Source organism: Eschrichtius robustus, chromosome 11, assembly GCF_028021215.1.
Source record: "Eschrichtius robustus isolate mEscRob2 chromosome 11, mEscRob2.pri, whole genome shotgun sequence".
NCBI lineage: Eukaryota > Metazoa > Chordata > Mammalia > Artiodactyla > Eschrichtiidae > Eschrichtius > Eschrichtius robustus.
In genome coordinates, this window is record NC_090834.1 from 57,227,490 (window position 1) to 57,251,810 (window position 24,321).

General features: G+C 42.2%; 1 protein-coding gene across 4 annotated transcripts in view; it reads left to right on the forward strand.

Moving 5' to 3' along the window:
- GAB2 (GRB2 associated binding protein 2) overlaps window positions 1–24,321 on the forward strand; it is a 174,618-nt gene that overhangs the window by 124,125 nt on the left and 26,172 nt on the right. For all 4 annotated transcript variants that reach the window (XM_068556805.1, XM_068556806.1, XM_068556807.1 and 1 more), the window contains one exon: window positions 23,272–23,515. In XM_068556805.1, the coding sequence (XP_068412906.1) occupies window positions 23,272–23,515 (244 nt within the window). The remainder of the gene's footprint in view (window positions 1–23,271; window positions 23,516–24,321) is intronic.

Genomic DNA, 24,321 nt, shown 5'->3' on the forward strand with positions numbered 1-24,321 from the left:
CACAAACCTGGTGGCTCATCAGAATCACCCTAAAAACTTTTATCTAACTTGCAGGTACTAATTCAGTAGATCTGGCTTAGGGCTGAGGAATCAATAGTTTTAAGAGATTCCTCCTACAGAATGGGAGGAATTATTTCCAAATCATATCTGATGAGGGTCTAGTATCTAGAATATAAAAAGAATTCTTACAACTCAATAACAACAAGAAAAAGACAAATGACCTCATTTAAAAATGGGCAAAGGATCTGAATAGACATTTCTCCAGAGAAGATGTACAAATGACCAGTAAGCCCATGAAAAGATGTTGAACATCATTAATCATTAGGAAGATGCAAAACAATACCACTAGCACTTCACACCCACTAGGATGGCTGTAATCAAAATACGGACAATAACAAAAGTTGGCAAGAATGTGGAGAAACATACATTGCTCATACCTCCCACCTCATACATTGCTGGTGGGAAAGTCAAATGGTACAGCTACTGTAGCACACAGTGTGTCAGTTTTTTAAAACCTTAAACCTATGATCCAGCAATTCCACTCCTAGGCATATACTCAAGAGAAATGAAAACATGTTCACACAAAAATTTATAGACGAATGTTCATAGAAACGCTATTCATAATAACCAAAATGTGGACACAACCCAAATGTCCATTAATGAATAAACAAGATGTATGTGTGGCAGAGTGCGTGTGTAATGGGCACTTTTAAGATCTACTCTCTTAGCAACTTTCAAGTATACATTTGTTACAGCATTGTTAACTATAGTCACCATGCTGTATATTACATCCCTAGGACTTATTCATTTTATAACTGGAAGTTTGTACACCTTTGATCCTTACGCATTTCCCCTGCCCCACCCTTGCCCCTGAAAACCACCAATCTATTCTCTGTTTCTATGAGTCTGGTTATTTTAGATTCTGCATATAAGTGAGACTGTACAGTTTTTGTCCTTCTCTGTCTGACTTATTTCACTTAGCGTAATGGCCTGAAGGTTCATCCATGTTGTCACAAATGGCGAGATTACCTTCATTTTATGGCTGAATTTTATTTATTTATATATATATACACACACACACACACTATATATATGTGTGTGTGTGTATGTGTCTATAGAATGTGTGTGTGTGTATATATATATATATATATATATATATATATATATATAATGTGATTTTTTAAATATATAGTCACATTTTCTTTATCCATTCATTCTTCATGGACCTTTAGGTTGTTTCCATGTCATGCCTACTGTAAGTAATGCTGAAATGAACATGAGGGAGCAGATATCTCTTCCAGATAGTAATTTCAGTTCCTTCAGTGATATATCCAGAAGTGGAATTGCTGGGTCTTATGGTAGTTCTATTTTTAATTTTTTTTTAATTAATTAATTTATTTATGGCTGTGTTGGGTCTTCGTTTCTGTGCGAGGGCTTTCTCCAGTTGCGGCAAGCGGGGGCCACTCTTCACCGCAGTGCACGAGCCTCTTACTATCGCGGCCTCTCTTGTTGCGGAGCACAGGCTCCAGACGCGCAGGCTCAGCAATTGTGGCTCACGGGCCCAGTTGCTCCGCGGCATGTGGGATCCTCCCAGACCAGGGCTCGAACCCGTGTCCCCTGCATTGGCAGGCAGATTCTCAACCACTGCGCCACCAGGGAAGCCCTATTTTTAATTTTTTGAGTAAACTCCATACTGTTTTGCATAGTGGCTGTACCAATTTATATTCCCACCTACAGTGCACAAGGGTTCCCTTTTCTCCACATCTCTGCTCACACTTACCTCATATCTTTTTGACAACAGCCATTTAACAGGTGTGAAGTGATATCTCATTGTGGTTTTGATTTGATTTACATTTCCCTGATGATATGATTAGTGATGTTGAGCACCTTTTCAGGTAGCTGTTTGCCATTTGAATATCTTCTTTGGAAAAAGGTCTATTCAGGTTCTTTGCCCATTTTTTAATCAGGTTATTTGAGTTTTTGCTATTGAGTTCTATGAGTTCCTTATATATTTTTGATATTAATCCCTTATCAGATATGAAGTTTGCAAATAATTTCTCCCATTCCTTAGGTTGCCTTTTCGTTTTATTGATTGTTTCTTTTGCTGTGCAGAAGCTTTTTAGTTTAATGTAGTCCCACTTATTTACTTTTGCCTTTCTTGCTTGTGCTTTTGGTGTCATATCCAAACAATCGTTGCCAAGACCAGTGTCAAAGAACTTTTCCTCTGTGTTTTCTTTTAGGATTTTTATGGTTTCAGGTCTTACATCTTTTATCCATTTCAAGTTAATTTTTATGCGTTGTGTAAGATAGGGTTTTTTGTTTGTTTTTTGTTGTTGTTGTTTTATTTTTGGCTGCATTGGGTCTTTGTTGCTGCACGCGGGCTTTCTCTAGTTGCGGTGAGTGGGGGCTACTCTTTGTTGCAGTGCACGGGCTTCTCATTGTGGTGGCTTCTCTTGTTGCGGAACACGGGCTCTAGGCTCATGGGCTTCAGTAGTTGTGGCACACAGGCTCAGTAGTTGTGGCTTGCAGGCTCTAGAGTGCAGGCTCAGTAGTTGTGGCGTGCAGACTTAGTAGCTCCGCAGCATGTGGAATCTTCCTGGCCAGGGCTCGAGCCCATGTCCCCTGAATCGGCAGGCAGACTTTTAACCACTGCACCACCAAGGAAGTCCTAAGATAGGGTTTTTGTTTGTTTGTTTGTTTGTTTTTTATTTATTTTAACATCTTTATTGGAGTATAATTGCTTTACAATGATGTGTTAGTTTCTGCTTTATAACAAAGTGAATCAACTATACATATACATATATCCCCATATCCCCTCCCTCTTGCGTCTCCCTCCCACCCTCCCTATCCCACCCCTCTAGGTGGTCACAAAGCACTGAGCTGATCTCCCTGTGCTATATAGCTGCTTCCCACTAGCTATTTTGGTAGTATATGTAAGTCCATGCCACTCTCTCACTTTGTCCCAGCTTACCCTTCCCCCTCCCCGTGTCCTCAAGTCCATTCTCTACATCTGCGTCTTTATTCCTGTCCTGCCCCTAGGTTCTTCATAACCATTTTTTTTCTTTAGATTCCATATATATGTGTTAGCATACGGTATTTGTTTTTCTCTTTCTAACTTACTTCACTCTGTATGACAGACTCTAGGTCCATCCACCTCACTACAAATAACTCAATTTCGTTTCTTTTTATGGCTGAGTAATATTCCATTGTATATATGTGCCACATCTTCTTTATCCATTCATCCGATGATGGACACTTAGGTTGCTTCCATGTCCTGGCTATTGTAAATAGAGCTGCAATGAACATTGTGGTACATGACTCTTTTTGAATTATGGTCTTCTCAGGGTATATGCCCAGTAGTGGGATTGCTGGGTCGCATGGTAGTTCTTTTTTTAGTTTTTAAGGAACCTCCATACTGTTCTCCATAGTGGCTGTACCAAGATAGGGTTTTAATTCCATTCTTTTGCATGTGAATATCCAGTTTTCCCAACACAATTTTTTAAATTTATTTATCTATTTATTTTATTTATTTAGGCTCCACTGGGTCTTAGTTGTGGCATGCGGGATCTTTTAGTTGCAGCATGCGGACTTCTCAGTTGCAGCATGGGGACTCTTAGTTGCGGCATGCATGCAGGATCTAGTTCCCCAACCAGGGATTGAACCCAGGCCCCCTGCATTGGGAGTGTGGAGTCCTACCCACTGGAACATCAGGGAAGTCTCCCAACACAGTTTTTTGAAAAGACTTTTCTCCTTTGAGTATTTTTGGCTCCCTTGTCAAATATTGACCATATATTGGCGCTCTCTATTCTGTTCCTTTGGTCTATGTGTCTGTTTTTGTGCCGGTACCATACTGTTTTGATTACTTTAGCTTTGTAATATACTTTGACATCAGGGAGTGTGATGCCTCCAACTTTGTTCTTCTTTCTCCAAATTGCTTTGGCTATTTGGCATCTTTCGTGGTTTCATATGCATTTTAGGATTGTTTTTTCTATTTCTGTAAAAAATGCCATTGGAATCTTGATAGGAATTGCACTGAATGTATAGATGGTTTTGGATAGTATGGGCATTTTAACAATGTAAATTCTTCAAATCCATGAACACAAGATATCTTTCCACTTACTTGTGTTGAAGTTCTTAATTTTTGATCATGGATCCCTGCATTATCAGTTTGTACTGAGCTCTGCAAATTATGTAGCTGATTGTGCCTGGACTAGATGTCCTGCCCTAGGAATTATGTGATCTTCCTTGAGGAAGGATTATGAGCCCCCATTTTACTCTTAAGTTCTTTGGTATAAATTTTGCTTCCTGTGCGGAATTTTTTGTTTTCCCCCCAAAATCTTTGTTATTTTAGGCTTTATGGATTTTGTTTTTGTTTTTCATTTTATTTTATTCCTGATAAAGAAATAAAATACTCATGCAAAAACAAAGAAGAAAATAAGAAAGGAATTTTTAAAAAGTGGGAGAAAGAACCCATAGACCCTCTAGTCTCAAAGCTTTCATAAATGTGAGAAATAAGTCCAAGGAATACGTCAGCTTTTTAGGAAATAGGTATAATGGGGTGGAGGAGGAACCAGAAAGCAAATTGCTTTTAAGTGAACTATTCTCTTGTGGGATTAGAGGTGTCCCTACCAAGAAAAACATATCCTTGAGATATAGCAAAAATTACTCTTGGTGCAAATATCTTTTTTAAAAATCATGTATTTAAAAAATAGTTATTGTCTGAATCCCTACTTTTACTATATAGAATTTAAGTATAATTCATATTCTAATATGTAGAACTACATCATCTGGGCTTGCTTTCTTTGGTGGGAATATTTATTTGTTCATTCACACATTGTTCATTTACTCATTCATTTATCAAATCTTTATGGAGCACTCATTCTATGAGAGTCCCTGTCATAATCACTGAGGCTACAGACTATAAAGATGAACCATAGAGTTCCAGCCCTCAGGCATCATAGTCTAGTGGAGGGGACAGACATAACCAGACAGTCGCAGGGAAATTCTGTAACAGAGGCATCACCAAGGATGGAAGCACCAGCCCATGCACCACCAGCTCAGTGAGGGAAGAAAAGGAGGGGAAGTGTTAAGGGGGTGACAAATAATCAAGTCAGTATTTTTCAACAGCTTTGTCTATTAAACAATATATTCCCTTTAACTTCTTTTTTAAGGGATTATTTTATTAGATGTCTAGTGGTTTAATTACCAGAGCAAGGGTATTATTTGTCTCTGATAGAGGTTTAGGATTTTTTGTGAGATCTTTCTGATGAAGACAAATAGCCTTTTCTTCCCTCTCATAGGAGAATCTGGTATGTAAAAAGATTCAACCACATAATAGGTTATGTTTTAATTTAGAAGCTGTCTTGAAAGTATATATATTATATCTATAAAACCCTCAGGTAAGGAATGAGAGATTAATCACCCAAGTCAATGTTTCTTTTCACTGAGAATCAGGATCTGAGGAAAAGCAGGAAGGAAGTTAACATTTGACTACCTACTTTTGCTTAAGTACTTTATTTCATTTAATCAGTTTTATCAACTGTTTCCATTTTTTTCAAATAAAGAAACTGAGTGCTATTTCTTCCCTGCCTAACACTCCAGGACTAAAACTCTTCTCTGAACCCAGCCTTGGCTGGGTTCAGATGGGCTATCCAACTCTCATCTGCCTGAGATTCTTCCTAAATACAACGCTGCTCTCCTTTTGCTGAGGCTTGTTGAGAACAATCCGATCACCTGGGTGTCAGCGTCAGCACCTGCCTTATGTGAGGAGCATCCTGTACTGATATCTAACCCTCAGTGGCCACAAAAGGAAATTATAGGAGCTGTGTATTGAGCATCTACTCTTTGTAAAATAGGGACTTTACATGAATTCTCACTAAAAATTCATAGTAATCCTTTGAGGTAGCAACAATTTTGACTCAAGGTCACAGCTAGAAAATGATGGAGCCAGGATTCTAGTCTAACCCAGGTCTGACTTTGCATTATAATATGCTGTCTCTTTGTCCTGGACCTCCTGGAATATGAAAATCTGCCAGAACCAAGACCCGATATTTTTGCCCCTTGGACACCATGTATTAGATTGGGAGCACTCCTTGACCCCTTCCACCAGAGTTCTACAGCTGGCTCAGGTTTCCCTCCTCACCAACCCATATTGCTGAAATCCTTGGGCTCGAATATTCCAAGAATTTAGTAACTTCTAGAGCTTTAATCCAGCCATTAGGCTGGATTGGTGAGTCTGTAGGCTGGGGACGAGGAAGCCTGAACTCACATCACAACTCTGGGATGATGTGAACAAGTCACTTGATTGAGGTCTTAGTTTCCTTTCTTCAAATAGAGAGAAAATCCTCTTTTCACTCAATAATTCTGCTTCTCTATGGGTTCATCAACGCAGACCTTAGACCACTGGCAGCCCCTCAAGTTTCATATTTCCCAAAGGAATATTCACATTGTGTTCTATGTAGAGGTATCTACTGGAGCTGTGCAGTCCATACCCCTGCTTGCTGTTGGTCCTGTAGAAATTTCTTCCCATGGGGAGCTTCCTTCAAGCAGATACTCCTTTTTTCCTTTCTTTTTTTAAAAGAGTTGTGATGGGACCCGTAAAAAAACTTGTGTTTTTCACTTTAAGCTGGAAGCGGTTCTATAGCAGATGGAGTCTTTTTTTAATCCTTCTTGCCACCCCCAGCTTCTTCTTTCTGATGCCACTCTCCAATTCCTCACGTATTCCAGCCAAAAATGCCTAGGATAAAACCTGTCTAGGATCAAGACCAGACCAGGAGTGACACGTTGAGTTTGAATATCGACACAAGGGTGGAAGAAACAGCCTCCTGATAGAGATCTCTTTCCAAAAGGAAACCAGGCACGATGCTCAGAAAGGAAAAGCAATTCTAAGAATGAATATCAAGATTTCATATCACATACATGGAGTTTGCTTGTTGTTTGTTTGGGGGTGTGTGTGTGTGTACATGTACGCACAGGCAACAGTAAGAACCCCACCTTCCTCTGGGAATCAAAATAGCCTTCAGTCCCCCAAGTCAGGGGGCAGAAAGCTGCTCTGAGCTGTGTTTACGAGCAGGCGGGTCCAAGTCCTCACATTTGTGGCCCCGTCGTGGGCAGCTGTCCCTGACCAGATGTACCACACCTAAAAAGAAGCAGCTCCCAGCACAGAGCATGGATGAATGATTCATGGGCTCAGGAGTCATCCACTGTTAGGAAAGCCCTCACCCCTTTGAACCCTCTAAGCTGAGGGCTTCTCCTTCCCACTCATCCCCTCCCTCCTCCCTCTATTCAGTAGCTGGTCCAGGACCTGCACAGCCCCTTGCTCTAACGTGCACTCTGAAAGGCACCCTAGCTGCTGCTGTTTATTTGCTCTAGGATGTTGAATTAGTAACTGTATCTCTTTGAGGTGTTATCATCTGTAAAATGGAGGTGACGCTCCCTTGCAGAGGGGTTGGGAGGAAGCTGGGAAAATGTATAGGCGCACAATGTGAACAGTAGCTGCTTGTTTCTCCGTTTTCCGTGTCGTGCTTTTGGTGAAAATGATGATTTTTATATCTGTAGGTCAAGATGAACAGAATATGATTTAAGTATCTGGTGTTTTTAGAGAACTTTACAGTCTACAAAACACTTATGCAGTCTCCTTTGCATATAAAGAAACAAAATAAGCTAGGTAGGGCCGCTAGCACTATTCCTGTTGCACAAATAAGGAAGCTAAAGTTTAAAGGCACTGACATTGCCAGAAAGCAGTGTTGCCGGATCTAGAATCCAAGGCTTTTAACTCCATTCTAGGGCTGTATGCTCTAACTCCTTCTCATTTATCCGAACCCCTTTTCACAGACCTATTTATTGTGGCTGCTTGTAAATCACAAAATAGCCAGCAAGGAGGAGAAGCAAGAAGTTGATATATCACTGAGAACTAAACATTTGGAAAGTAAAGTGCTGTCTATACATTAATATTAATCTCGGACGGCTAAATCAGCAAGGTAACATGATCCATCTCAGAGTAGCCAACAAACTACTGTGAACTAAACCTCAGGGAGTTTAGGTCACCAGAGCCCCATTTGCAACTCTTGAAGATTTTGAAATTAAGGCCAGAGCCTCCTCCATATCCTGTCTATTATTGTAGCTTTTTCCCTTCTTGAACTCCCTGGCAGGAATTTCACAGTGGTTGCATGACTAACTCTATGGAAAGATGACCTCCCAGAGTTCCAACCGACTGTTCTTTATCTGTTCCCCACCTTTTCTCTACTAAAATTTTGGGTGAGACTGCCCCCTACTTTAAATATTTTGTGAATATTTACACTTCTAGTAATCCGTGAATTTCCCCAGTAACTCAATAGCAGAATTATTTTAAGTCCTGGTTCCCTTCCAGGATGAAACTATACCCACAGGTATGCGTTTGGGGAAATCTTCAACCTCCAGCGGAGGAATGTTATCAGGGTCTTCAAACAGCTCCTTCCTCTCCAGAGAGAATGATTGGTGCCTTAAAGGTCAGGACCCCTTATTCCAGCTGGACTTCTCACAGCAGGGAGGGCCGTGGTAGAGACAGGCAGTCCACTCAGGTGCCTTCTGGTGACCTTGGTCCCTTCCCCCACTACCCCGACGCAGTGAGTGGGATTGCCGGGGAGAAGCTGGGAGTGTAGGATGGTGGGGAGGAGAGAGGCCTTTCTAGGAGACCTGACCCTTTCTCTTTTCTCATTCCTGGGAGGAACTTGGACTCCCTTGTTCCCTCCCCTACCATTTGTTTTCTGGGTTTTTTTTTTTAACTGAGGTCAGATCTCTCACTCCTCTGGGAGACCCTTGTTGGAAGCTTAGAGCAAATGTGGGAGGTGATAGGCAGCTTCTCCCCAGGCTTACACAGGTCCCTGGAGGAAAGAAGAACAGAGTGGAGACTGATCCGGGCCCCAGCCCAGAGGCGGAGGCTGCTCTCTGAATCACCCACCCTTTTTTTCCAGAGACAGTGGGGAAAATAAACATCCAGACCAGTTTCCAGCCAGATCTGAAATCCTCATGCCTTAAAAAAAAAATTGGTATTCTAAATAACGCTGAAATATCAGACCTTCCTCCTCAATCTTTTGTTTATTTGTTGTTTTTTTGTCTACAGCTGGGTCTTGTCACCCTGAGAGTAGGCTTTGAGTTGGGACATGAACTCTGTAAAATCCCCACAGACACTTTTGCATTGTCCTGGAACAGGCTTCAGCCCTGACCTGCAGCAAAGTCCAGACCCTCTGGAGGAGGAAAGGGAGACAGGGAGAAACCTGACCCTCTTCTTTTCATTCTAAGTCTTGATCCTCCTTCCTACTTTCCCTTATATACCAGACACTCCCCCACACCGTCCCAGCCAGCCAGCCAGCATAAAGTCTAATGTACCTGCCAAACCCACAGACTGTTAGAAATGAGAGTGTCTCATCCCAACTCCTCAACACCAGAAGCTTTGGATAGTTCCCCAGACGTCCCATGAGATGCTCCCCTTTTTTTGTTCTTTGAGTATTTCTAATTATCTCTAGTGAAGGAGGGTAATAAATTATTGTTGAATTGGTCCCAGACCAGATTCCAAAGCCCAATGTAACTCTAATTTTTGGCTAAAGGTAGAATCAGGACTTTGAATTTTGTGGTAAGGTCACCTTGGACCTCTGAAGCTCTTGATTATGATTAAACATCCAGTTGTGTACAGTTCTGCATAGGATTCTGAACTCTGCAAAGGCCATTGGACTCTACCTTCAAGTTGAGGCCCACCCTGCACGCCAGCATGGAGTCAGGGCTCTGGGATTCTTCACCATTTTTGCTCAGTTCTGACCCTCATCTTGTGTGCGAGATAAGGTCAGCCCTGGAACTTTGCCTACTTTTCCTATTCTTGAGTCATTTCCCTGTTAGCCTGACTGTGGTATCGAATTCCACCTAGGACTAGACCCCATCCTGCTTTGATTTAGTCCCTCTCAGAGACCCCAGTCTTACCAAAATCCTTAAGCCAGTGGCTGGAGCCCCACCGCCCAGTGGGTGACTTCCGGGTGGCCGGTGGTCTGTCTGCCTGAATTTCTGAAGAAACTCCACTTCTGCTTTCCCTCAACAGCTTCCTCCTCCTTTCGGACTCAGCTGCCCCCATTTCTGGGTGAGGCCCAGTTTCCGTTTCTGTGTTCACTCATTCAGCACACTGAGTACCTGTTTTTGCCAGGTCCTGTTCTAGGGTCACATGCCAGAGAAGAGAATAAGCCGCGGACCCGCTCTCAGTGACCTCATGAGCTCTGTCAAGTCCTCCAGTTTATGTTCGTTCTGCCAAACCACCCCTGGAACCCTTCTCAGTGACTGCCTGCCTCCTCTGTGTATAGTTCCAGGTCCTGGGGCCCTCAGTTTTCACCAAGTTTTGCTGCTTTTAACTGAACTGTGCCTGGCTATATGCCAAGATATAGCTAGCAGATAAAAAATATTTGAGGTTAACCTCAAGTGTGAAAATAAAAAAAATTTTTTTTCAATTTCTGAATTTAGTTTCAATATCAAGCCCCTATCTGGCTAGTCATAGAAATTAAAGTTCTAATCAACTTAGGTTAAAACTGATCAATACAGGATTTTCTCAGTTACTTCAGGTTTCTCTCTGTCTTTTTTTATTTCCTCACATAAATGGAAATAAATACACCAGATATTTATTTTTTCCACCTCTTTATTGAAGTATAATTGACAAAACTGTATATATTTAAAGTGTACATCATGATGATTTGATATATGCAAACATTGTAAAATGATTACCACGATCAGGTTAATTAACACATCCACCACCTCAGAGTTCAGGTTTCTCTTGCTTTCTCCAAGTTTCCAGAAGCTTAGGGAACTGGAAATAGTTCACTGAGGCTAGAGCACAAAGTTTGGGAATGAGGGGAGATATGTGAGAGACCTGAGGATGAGAACATGACCCTTTTATCTTTCTGTCACCACATTAGTAGAGACACATAGTGGCTGCCCAGTGATGATTCAAATGAATGATTTAGTTATAGTGTTTGTTTATAACTTTGTAAATAGTTATAGTTATATAAAAATTACAGTTTAAAAAATTACAACTTATTTCCAAACGTTGTTTTGAGAAATTCACCGTTGAGGAGGGGGAAAAAAAGAAGCTTCAAAAACATTCTAACCTTATTAACAGGACATAGAGTCTAAACTTCTATATATTGAAATAGTGGTATACAATGAAAAAGAACAATTTTAAAAAAAGCAAAGAAAAATTCAAAATGGATGATGTTCTAGTCTGAAGAGGTAGGATATGAACTTTATTTTACGTATCTATCATTTATTTATTGTTTGCTTTTATTCCCCACCGCCTCACTTCTTTTGTGGATGAGGTCAGTGAACGAATTCTTCATGGCTGGTGAATCATAACAGCCAAAACACCCAGCCAAGACAGAGAAGGCAGTAGATTTCATAAACTGAGAAAATTCTAGAATATGAGATCTTGAAGGGCCCTTAGAGAGTGTTTTGTTCCAAACTCCTCAAATGACAGTGTCTGGAGGTCAAGAGAGGGGAGCTAATTTGCTCAAGAGCATACAGCTAACTGGCAAGGCTAGAATTGAAACCCAGGTTCCATCTTATACTTGTATGATGCGTGTGTGTGTGCTTGTGTGTGTATATATATACACACACACACACACACAGGCACACACACACGTACACACACACACCGGTTCAGGAGGTCAATTTAGTACAAAGAGCAAAGAGCATAGGTCTTGGAATCATAAATACATGAATCCACAACACTGATGAGTTCAGTCTTAACATGGTCTTAGGCAAGTCAGTTTACTTTTCTGAGCCTCAATTTCTGCATCAGTAAAATAGAAACAAGACATTCTTCACAATATTATTATGAAGATTATATAAGAATCCACTTAAAGCATGGTGTTTGGTACATGATAAGCACACATTAAATATCTGTCGAGTGAATGGCTAATAAATTGTTGCAGCCTTCTCTGTGATCTTCACAGCAGCCCTTTGAGTGTGTGTACCATGCTATTCTTACCTCCCCAAAACTGAAACATCCTAAATAACACTATCTCTATTTTCCCTGAACTTGGAAACATTCTTACTGTGTGTGATTAATATGTTTATCAGATAAGCCTTGCTGACTTTCCTGATTTGAGATGCATTATACTTAAGTTATTGAGGTGCTCAAAAACAAAGGTGTTTCTTTAAATATACTACTACTAACAGTAAGAGATGATGTTTACATAGAGCTTACCATGTAGAGGCAGTGTTCAAAGCATTTCACAGATCTTAACTCATATAATCTTATGAAGTAGATACCTATCATTATTACCATTTAACAGATGAAGAAACTGAGGCACAGAGAGGTTCAGTAACTTTCCCTAGTTCTTACAACTACTAAGTAAAGGACCTGGGATTCAAACCCAGACAGTATGGCTGCAGAATCCATGTTCTTAACTATTAACCCATACCCTGAAATTCTAGATATAGTTCCTTGCCTCACACTGTCACGATACCTGTTTAGGGTCTTCAGCATGTACATGAAGACCTGAGAAAGACTCACTGCTGTCTCTGCTCTTTTGTGATGACCTTCTCTGGCTTTGCCAAGAAGGTTTCCCAAGCCTGTCAACACAAGTCTATCATGTTATTCTCTTGTACCTTTTTTTTTTTTAATTTAATTTAATTTTTAAAAATTTATTTATTATTTATTTATTATTTTATTATTTTTGGCTGTGTTGGGTCTTCGTTTCTGTGCGAGGGCTTTCTCTAGTTGTGGCAAGCGGGGGCCACTCTTCATCGCGATGCACGGGCCTCTCACTATCGCAGCCTCTCTTGTTGCGGAGCACAGGCTCCAGACGCGCAGGCTCAGTAGTTGTGGCTCACGGGCCCAGCCGCTCTGCGGCATGTGGGATCTTCCCAGACCAGGGCTCGAACCCGTGTCCCCTGCATTGGCAGGCAGATTCTCAACCACTGTGCCACCAGGGAAGCCCCTCTTGTACCTTTTGATTCTATATGCTGACTAGCAACTAGCATGTTGTTTGTGCCCAAGGTGTGCTAAAATGAAAATGAATATGATTTCTTATAATAATATTCATGGGCTCTCCAAACTGGCTTTTCCTGTGATTCTTCTTCTTGATTATTCCAAAGCATAAGTTTGGGATTCACTGGTCTTGGTTTCAGCCCGCTTCTGTCTCCTTAGTGACCAGCTTAAGTTAGATACTAAGATTTTTGAGAGAGGGCATGATTGTACAAACCAGTAGGAGAACTTGTAGTCTGGGGGCTGGCAGACTTTCTAAAGGGCCAGATAGTCAATATTTTAGGCTTTACCACCTGAACATTCTTTGTCACAAGTACTCAACTTTACATATAAGCAACCATAAAGAGTATGCCCATGAATAGGGGTAGAACTTTATTTATAAAATCAGGCTGTCGACCAGATATGACTTATGGTCCTTAGTTTGCCAACTCCTGTTCTAGTATAATAATATGCCTTGGCAGGCCTACTCAGATGCATGTACATATGGTCTTAGTGTGCTGGCCCTCCTAGGGATGTTAAAAAACAACTCTCCCTTTTGGATCCCAGTGAAAAAATTCTAGGGTTGCTGAGGCATCAAGACACAAGGCTGGAAGATGAATAGGGAAGCTACAGGTATGAAGCCAGGAGATTGTTGTGACCCCAGGACTGGAGACAGTGGCTGAGAAAGAGCTGCCGACTGGAAGCTGAGTCCTGCCAGGCTCTCTGCCTGCAGTCCTCTACTCACCAGTCAAAGGCCAGTCGAATCCATTTGCATGCTCTGGTACCAGTCCTGCCTCTAATCAAACCCTGAAGGTCTGCAAATGCAGTTCACACACCAGGTTACCCCAGTGATGGAGTGCTAAGGGAGAAGTTCCCTTTGTGGAGCACTGATATACAGACACTGTGGCATTCCTTGACTCTCTAGGATAACGCTGCAGGTAGCTATTTGTAAAAATTTTACAAATTAGGGCACAGATTCGGATACCATTCCTAGGTTCCACAGCAAAACACTCAGATTCAGATTTCAAAATCCACGTTCCTTTCCCCGAACCACACTGTCTCTCCTACAGCCACAGTTCTGGGTCACGTAATGCTGTGGATCTCATAATTCCCTAGGCAAGCTGGAGCTCTTAGAATCCCAGGCTCACCATCCAGACTAGAGCAGTTTCCGGGATTGTTCTTGTGATTATTGCCACTGGTAATGATTCTTGATAAACTCCCATCATTGTAATGTCTGACACTTGTGTTTCACGCTGGTAGCCAGTTGTCTCTTAGTGAAAGTCACTGCGAAAGGAAGGGGAAGCTTACCTCTTATGAAGTTGGTTAGCTTAAAAATACAGTGATATAGTTTCGATATTTTTGTGGAAAGGTCACAAGGGTCAGATGCATCATTGACATGTGAGCTTATGGTGCCCTCTAGATGGATTGATTCCCATGGGAATACTAATGAGTCCCCAAAGTTCCTTGGGGGAAGGGAGAAGTGCTGCCCCAAGTATAAATTTGCTCTTCCCAACTGCAGTATAAGCTCATAGAGCAAGGACAAGATCTACTCTTTTTGACAGACCTGAAGCTCTTAGCAGAGTGCCCACGGTCAGTACTCATGACCCTAAGTTAACAACAAGAGTGCTTCATTCCAATTATGGATTGACTCTTTGAGGGGGACACGCAGTCAACCGAAGCCCCTCTCAAAGGAGCAGCAGTAAGGTCTGTCACAGCTGAGGTGTGCTCTCCGTGTGGCAGGTGAGATAAGAACAAAGCTGACCTGTCCGACGTGAACTGGACAATGCAGCGTGGCTAAATATAGACCAGCTGTCCAAAACCAGAAACACACACAACTCGGACAGCCTTGCTAAGTAAGTGGTAACAGTTCCTCACACCCTGAACAGCAGCTTACATTCAGATCCTGGAGCTTTTCATTCCTTCTTCTGACACAAAGAGGAAAGATTCTGACAAAACTTACCGCCGTGGTATGTTTATTGAGCACCTTGTTCTAATCTGGACGTTTACTAGACACACAGCCTTGTGCTGAACACCGCCAGAGAAACAGATGGTCTAGGTCCTGACTCCTAACAGCTCACAGTCTGTTTTGTATGAGAGATTTGTGAATTCCCAGCATAAAATAAAAAGCAAAATAAAGTACGATAAAAGGTTTAGAGGAAGGCATAATTAGTTCTCACCAGAGACCTTATAGAAAGCATGGCATTTGCTGTGGACCTTAGTTTCCCATCTCTGAAATGAGATGCCGCAGGGCAAGGAAGGTTATGTAAGGACGTGTGACCAGAGACTGTGTGACATGCCTGCGAGCTGCAGCCACTCACTCTCTTTGCCCTGTGCCCCTTCACAGGATTGATTTCTGCTAAAGTAGACCAAGAGATCATATCCGTCAAGGTCAGGCTGCTGTGACTTGGCTCTTGGATCTCTGAGATGGTGTTTTTTCCCAGATCCTTCCTCAGAAGGGGAGTGGGGAGGCCTGGTCCCTGAAAGGTCTCACAGGGTCTCATGTTACTGCCTCTCTGCCTCCCCTTTTTTCTTCCTCTGTTTTATAGTTTTTATAAACACTAGAAGACTTATATTTTTGAACTTGGGGAATTATTTATACTAGTCTTTAGTAGTTTGATCCAGCAAATGTTTACTTACCATGCAAATATGAGTAACATTATAAACTCATGACAAAATAGCAATCCCACTGGCCAGTGTCCTGGTGGTCAGATCTCCTGACTTGATTACCTCCCCCCCCCCATAGAGAATATATCTTCATTCACATTGATACATCTTTCTACTGGTACAGCAGAAGGACCCCTGGGCTAAAAGATCTGAGTTTTAATTTCAGGGTTTACATCTGATCCACTGTGTGGCCTTGGACAAGTAGCCTCACCTTTCTGGACCACGGTTTCTCCAACTGTAAATGAGAGATTTGGGGGTGAGTAGGGAGGGCAGTGGTGATAACGATTGGACCCCACGTTCCCCTCCAGTTACCATATTATGTGAGGTATTGTATAAAGTGAAGACATTTTGTGTTTGATCCTAAATGTATGAATAAATTCTCTAGTAATGATGTGTGCCAGAGGATTTTGAGGATTATTCCTTTTTAAATCATTTTAGGCTTGTGATTGTGAGTTAAAATGACCTGGCGCTATTGATCCAATTTTGCACTCAGCCAATCTGTCAGCAGGTTTTTGTTTTTAGAATTCTCCACCCATCTGATTCTTGCTTTTCAATTAGCTTTCTCCAGGGGACCACTCATCCCATAAAATCCGACACCATTGTTTTCAAAATTCTTTCATTAATCATCTTCTCCCCAGTTAGAACCCTCAGAATTTTACCACCTTTCTACTTCTAGGAATAAATGATATAATATAACAATTGTCAACCAACAACCACTTACTTAGTATTTAATAGTTACTATTTACCCATATTTCACCTCATTGAATCCTCAAAAGAACCCTGTAAGGTGGGTGTTCTCTTTGGCATTTGACAGCATGGGAGAGGAGATGTAGAGAGAGATTAAAAGTTTTTCCCAAGGCCATGTGGCAAAGTAGTTTTAGAACCTGGACTCCCACGTTTCTGAACCACGTCAGGCTCTTTCTCTTGCTCACTGTTCCTTTGGAGTCGGCTGTGGACAAATGATAAGGAGGGCCAGGAAGAACATGGATGGTTTCCAATTTAGAATTTTGATGATACCAAGAAAGATTTTGGGAAGAATTTGTTCTTTCATTTGGCTTTCAGAGCTTGCTTTGCCCTTGATTTTTCAGTTGACCCCAGCCCTTCTACCTCTGCCCCAGAATGAAGAACCAGAGATTGTTAAAAACCAAGCCAGTGGATCTGAATCTAAATGTGTAAATATAACTCATTAGGTCTTACATGGAGCAGCTCTCGTAAATTTCCCAAAGATGACTTTGATGTGTATCCCTGGTCTAATCCAAGTTCTTCCTTTTACAAATAAAGAAAACAGGGCCCAGAAAGGTGAAATGACGTATCGAAGGTCACACAGCCAGTTGGCAGCAGACCTGGACCTAGACCCTCATTCTGTTATTTGACTCTGCCTCCCATAAAGCTAATACCATTCACCTCATAGGGATTGTGTAGGAACTCTTTTCTCTACATGGGTGAAAATAATTGGCTTTGAAGACAATGAGATCTCTTTCAGATCTAGGCTCTGCCGCTTTCTAAATGTGTGACCCCAGAGCTCACTATTAACTTCTCTGAGCTTCAGTTTCTCCATCCCCCCAAAAAACAAAACAAAAAAACAATGGAGGTAATAATATCTACCTCACGCGGTAGACCAGAGACACATAGTAGGTGCTCAGTAAATGGCAGCTGTGATTATTGTAGTCAGCATTGTCCTTTTTGTTCTTATTAGTCCACATATAACATCTATACAAGGTATAGTTGTGACTTGGAAAGAAATTCCATACCTCTTGGCCAATTTCAGGGTCTCAGCCGGTTCCATGTGTACTCTAGGAATAGGAGCAGTAAGAATGGTGGGGTGCTGTGCTAAATGCTTTGTATAAATGACCTCCAGTCCTTGCAGCAGCCCTGCAAAGTATGTATTCTCCCTACTGAACAAGTGAGGATCAAAGAGGTTTATGTAACCTGTCCAAGACCAGAGCCAGGAGTTAGCAGAGCCAGGCTTTGAATCCAGCCTGGGCGCCAGCATGAACTTTGGTCTACCATTTTACGGGTTCTGAGACCCACTGAGGCCTGGGGTGGGGATTTGGGGGGGAAAGGATAAAGATTAAAAGGGCATTGAGATAAGGGAACCAGTCATTATTTGGCCAGTCATCTTTTCCAGAAGCTCCCGCCAACCACCCCTTTCCTGCTCCTGTTATCACTAGCTAGTGGATGGCTGGGCTGGGCTGGGCTGGCCTGGGCTGGGCTCCTCTACTGAAATCCTTCAGAGCTTTCCTGTTCTAGAGTTTTGCAAGAAGGTGGGAGGAGTGTTTTTATGCTGGGCAGGCTTCCCAGGGGTGATTGTGGAAAGGAAGGGGAGTGATTTTGTAGGGCCCTAAAAAGAAGCCAGGAAGAAGAGGAAAAAATAAAACCCTGCTGAAAAGAAAACAAATTGACTCAGGCATTTTCTGGCATTATCTTTCGTCTAGACTTGGAGATCGAAGCTCAGGCCAGAAGTCTGGAAATGTCCATTTTCTTCTTGCTGTATAACTGACCTTCCTAATGACCCCAAGACACATCATTACAACAGCCTTACAGCCATATACCAAAAACAGCCCAGCCACGTATTGTCTAATGTTTCCTTTATCTTTACCATTCTTTCCTTTCCTCAAAAGGTACCCAGGCAATAACAACAAATCCTATGAATAATTATATGAGTGCATGTATTTGTTTTCACATCCTTATCTCATTCGCCCTTTACAACAGCCCAGTAAGATAGACAAGCAGGCCAGGGATTATCCTCCCATCTTGACAGGTAAGCAGCTAAAGCTCAGAGAGAGACCTGTCCATGATCTCACAGCTAGTTAACAGCAGAGCTGGAAATGGATCCCTGGGCTCCTGACTCCTGTCCTGTACATGAGGTCCACACACTGTGAGGTGGAATTTCAACCTGCTTGAGTCTTTTCACCCCAAACCATGAGTGCTTGCCTTTTGTTTAGCTGAACTTCCCATTGCCTTGCTATGATTATGGGGTGAAACCCTCAGCAGTGGGGTTGGAGGAGTTATAGGGAACTGAAGGTAGGAAGGGGAGAATGTCTCTTACTCAAGGGAGTTTAGTAAGGGCTCGGTATTTACTGAGTGTTCAGTTTTCTCTTCGGAGAAGAAATAAAGAAAAACTAAAGGTCAGATGAATTTAACTGGATGACTGTTAATCTCTTGCATATACTTTACACTTCATACTTTGCAAAGGGCTTATGCGTGTGTGTGTGTGTGTTTTAATTCACACACCATATATCACTCAGTTAAAGTGTACAAGTCAATGTTTTTAGTATATTCACAGGGCTGTGCAACCGCCATCACAGTCTAATTTGGGAACATTTTTATGACCCCGAAAAGAAACCTTATACCCATTAGTAGTCACTTCCCATTCCCCATCCTCACCCCAGCCGTAAGCAACCACTAATCTACTTTCTGTCTCTATATATTTACCACTTCTAGGCATTTCGTATAAATGGAGCCTAGCTTCTTTTCACTTAGCACAGTACTTTCAAGGTTTGTACATGTTGTAACATGTATTTGTGCTTTATTCTTTTTACTGCTGAATATTCCATTATACGCTATGCCACATTTTCTTTATCGATCAGCTTATATGCATTTGGATTGTTTCCACTTTTGGCTATTCTAAGTAATGCTGCTGTGAAAAATTTGTTTACAAGTTTTTGTGTAGATGTATGTTTTCATTTCTCTTGGGTATATACCTAGAAGTGGAATTGCTGGGTCATATGGTGACTCTGTGTTTAACTTTTTGAGGAACTGTCAAACTGTGTGTGTGTTTATAAATTTACTGAGATGTATTTCCCATACCATGAAATTCACCCTTTTAAAGTATATAGTTCAGTGGGTTTAGTATTTCCCAGGGTTGTGCAACCATCACCAGTCTAATTTTAGAAAATTTTCATCAACCCAAAAAGAAATGCCATTCTCATTAGCAGTCACTTTCCATTACTGCTCCCCACCCCAGGCAACCACTAGTCTACTTTCTGTCTTTGGATTTTCCTATTCTAGACATTTCACATAAATAAAGTCATGTAATCTATAGTCTTTTATCACTAGTTTTTTTCTCTTAGCATAGTGTTTTGGAAATTCATCCATATTGTAGCATGTATTAGTATTTCATTCACTTATATGGCTGAATAGTATTCCATTGTATGGGTATATCACCTTTTGTTTATCCAATCTCTACCTCTTTCATCCCCTTCCTGTATGTCTTTGTCTCTGTTTTCTTATAAGGACACCAGTCATTGAAGTAGGTTCCATGCTAATCCAGTATGACCTCATTTTAATGAATTACATCTGCAAAGGTGCTGTTTTCAAATAAGGTCACATTCTGAGGTTCCATGAATTCTGGAGTGACACTGTTCAAGCCAGTAAAGGTACCAAGGAATCATCACATGAATTCAGGTAGAAGTCTTTTAAAATTGCAAGCTGAGGTAGGCTTTTGGCAAGATTTAGTGCCCAAACAGCTTTGAAAGAACTTTTCTGGGGCTGCAGACCATTATGGAGCTAACTGGCTTCATAGACATGGCTTTATGTCAGAAGGGTGGAATTCCAAGTGTCTGTGGGCCCAACTCATGCTAACCCTTACTTCATCTTATTGACAGACCTCAAAAACCTCTCTGATTTTGACCACAAGAAACAAGCATATGTGGATTTTCATGCCAGGGAAAATTCTTTTATTCATTCAACAATGAATTCAATGTAATGAATACCCACTATGTGCTGGGACTGTTCTAGGCACGGAGATACAGAAGTGACTAGAACACATTTTGAGTACCTACAACCTGCAGTGCTTTCTTGACCCTCTCTGCCCTTCATCCTCATAAAACCACCCTATGTCAATTTGTAAATAAGGAAACTGAGACTCAGGTGAAACTTCTCTAGCTCTGTGAGTAAACAGACTGGGTCACAGATTTGAATCCATAGCCTGAGCTGGAGGCAGAGGGCCCTAGAGCTGAGGATAGGTCGCTCTTCCTTTATACAGACCCACAAGCATTCAACATAGGGGACATGAAGGATGGATTGGGTGACAAGGCAGGATAAGTAGGTTGTGACAAAATGGCTATTCTTGTCAGATTGGGGAACCTGGACTTTATTCTGAAGGTAATGAGGACTCAGTGGATGTTACTGAGGGAGTATGACTTATTATGCTATATGTACTTCATGTGTTTAATCAACACATGATTATGGAGTTGTGTCACAGACTGGGCTTCATTCTAGGGATAAAACTGTTACAAGAGAGACGGTATCTCTGGCCTTACTGAGTTGATAGCCTAATGTATGGAGTGATGAGAAAGAGGTTGGTGTTTTCCTGAAATTCTGTTTGAAACACAAGGAAGTACAGGTGGGAAACAAGATTGAAGAAATGAACAGGAAAGTGGTTTTTAAAAGAGAGAGCTTTGTAAGTCATCTTGAGGACAACAGGGATCCACTGACGAATTTTAAGCAAGGCAGTGACATAATGACATGACGTGGTTGCTGAGAAACAGGGAAGAGTCATAGATAATACCTGGGTTTCTGGCTTGGGGAACTGATTGGATGGTGATGCTGATGTACTTCACTGAGACAGAGAATGCAGGAGGAGGAGTTCCGTTTAGATTGTTGAGCTTGACCTGCTTGTGGGACAGCTGAATGGAGACGCTCAGTAGATGGGCCTGGGGGGTGGGGGGGATATAAGACAGGGAGCCCAGGAGAGAGAACTGAGCTAGAGATTCAGATTTGCGAGTTGTTATCACATAGCTGAAGCTGTGAGAGTGGACAGGATACCCCCGGAGAGTCTCCAGAGTGAGAGTGAGGTCATAGGAGGGTCTGGGGCAGAACCCTGAAGAAAACCCCCATTGAAGGGCTGGGCAGAGGAAGAGGAGTCCAGAAGACCACAGATAGTGTAGAATGCACCAGAGGTTTCCCTTGCACCTTCCCTATGTCTCCTCAGGCAGCAGCTTGGGCTGATCCCCCAGCGCTGGGCCTTCTCTGTCCCCCAGCATAAACCCTCTCCTCTGCCACTAGAGAGTTCATCTTGCAGGTCTAATGGAGTAATGAAGCCATTGATTCTGTTAACAAACATCCAGTTCACTACGAGACCTGTAATGGGAATTCATTTTGGAGGTCAATACAGTTGTCAATGGAACAGTTTTTCCCCAGAGGCCTGTGGCTTTTCCTGCTGTACGCTGGCAGAAGTTGTCTTGCCCAGCAGCCAAAGAGACTGGAGAGTCATTAATGCTGTAGAGCATCCATGAGCTGGTGAGCCTGCCCAGGGCCATGAGAAGGGTACTAAAATAGGTCAGATAACAGGGAATGGAAGCAGAACTATGTCCCCTCTGAAGTGCTTTGAATACCCATAGAAAGCCACCATCATCACCACTAAAACATTACCTCCCACTAGCTATCACACTGCCAGAACTTACATCTTTAAATCTTTCTTTTGAACAAAAAGTTTCACTGTTGGAATTATTGTATGCTGAATGAATGTTTTTGCTTATTCTACAAAGACAGACTCGGAACTTTGTATGTACCTGGGCTTTATTAGGTAAATGCTGGCACTGTAGAGGTAACATCATCAGTCACTGTTCTTAGAAACCCATGGGCCAGGCAAGGAAGCAGGGTGACAGTGGATATAATGAAGCATGGGCCACGTGCTGTTAGCACCCAGAAGAATGGGCAAGTCCACCAAGGTTTCAGAGAGAATGTGATATCCGTGTTGGGTCTTAAAGTCTGTGTGTGAGTGCCAGAGGAGAAGAAGTGAAATCCAGGCAGAAGGAACAGCATAGGCCAAAACAAAGAATCATAAAAGGGGCTGGTGCATTCACAGACTGATGAAGCTTTCATATGCCTGGGGTATGGGAGGAGGGAAGCAGGAAATAGGTCAGACTGTGAAAGGCCTTGTATGTGTGCTAAGGAATTTGGACTAAGCTTAGAGAGCCAGCCAAATGAATAATGCCCTTGGCTGGGGGTGTTACACTCTAAACTATTATCTGTCTTTAATACCTCGCTTCCTTTCTAACACAACAGACGAGAGTTTAAGATAAGAGTTAAGAGAAAAAAGACCAATAGATGGAGAGTGGTGAGTACAAGATGTGGGGAACATCGTCCTCGGAAGACTTGCAAGGGCAGGCGGGAGGAGCTGGGACCAGTCTTAAGGGACCGTTCCAGTTACATGTGCTTTTGTCATTAGTACAGTAACACACAGTCCAGGGACTCAGTAAATAAGTCTTCAGGAAGCAAAGCTTCATTTAACAAAGCCAGCTTAGCTTTGAGGGAGGTGATGACAGCAGGAGCCACCAAAGAGAGGGAAGGCAGTGGCACTTACCGCCCCAGAGGCTGGCCTTGCTCGAGAGCCAGAGTCGCACTTCTGGACCTCGAGTAGGCATACCTCCTGGAAGTGGCGCAGATACTGCCCAGGCTGTGATAGGGAGTCGCCTCCAGGAGCAGTACGGAGGTCCAGAGCCTGGAAGCCACAGCCCTGCTCTCTGGGAGGGCAGAGCCGGGGCAGGTGCATGAGGAAGAGAATGCTGCTGCTGGACCATTGCCTCTGCTCTTAGTATTTTCTCTTCGTCTGACAACCCAGTTTGGGATAAGGACACCTTCCCTTCCTTTACCGTTCACAGAGCTCTTTCCCCTTTTCACAGACTCCCTGAGGAACATTTCCTCAGCCAGTCACGGCCCCCGCTCTTCTCCAGCTGAGCTCAGCAGCTCCAATCAGCACCTTCTCCGAGAACGAAAATCCTCAGCCCCGTCGCACTCCAGCCAGCCAACCTTGTTCACCTTTGAACCCCCGGTGTCAAACCACGTGCAGCCTGCCTTGTCCACCAGTGCACCTCAGGAGTATCTCTACTTGCACCAGTGCATAAGCCGGAGAGCAGAAAACGCAAGGTAGGCAAGCAGTAGTTGGTTGAGCAACCACTCGCAGGGCCTAGTACTTTTCAGCCTCTGCTTTTTAATTTTAAATACGTAAGAGTAAACTATTTTATCTTTCCAGGTGGACAAATATATAATTGTAAAACAAAACATCATTGTTTTTGCTTAGGAAACCTTCACATTTTATTGGTATCATCTACGTTGCTATACAATGATAATTGGATTCCAAAGAAGCCTCCCATGATCAAAAATCATGCTATACAAATTTTTGGTTTAATTTGAAAAAAAGGCATTAGGAACTAGAGTTTCAGAATTGAAAAAAACAAAGTCAGTGCACTTGTTGGCCCTAAGAGTGTAACTATAAAACCTTAACGTTGTTGAACAAATCCTTATCTCACTTTTGCTCGAGAGCTACAGTTCCATATGGCATCCACTCTCCACATGTGGCTATTTAACTTTGAATCAGTTAAAATTAAATGCAATTTAAAATTAAGTTCCTCAGTTATACTAGCCATATCTCAAGTACTCAGTAGCCACACATATCTAGTGGATACCATACTGGGTGATACAGATATAAAACATTTTCATCATCACAAAAAGTTCTAGAGCAAGGACTCCCTGCTCTGGAATAAGTTTTTGTTTTTCTAACACCATCAACTCTAACAGGTACAGAGCCTGTACATATTTTTATTACCTTTTATTCCCATTGTTAGGGTAAACAAAAGTGCAGAGCTGGTGGGCTTTGCCAGAGCTGGTTCCCAATTCTACCATGGCCAGCAGATTGTAAATCATGTTCCTTAATGAATTAATTTAGAAATATC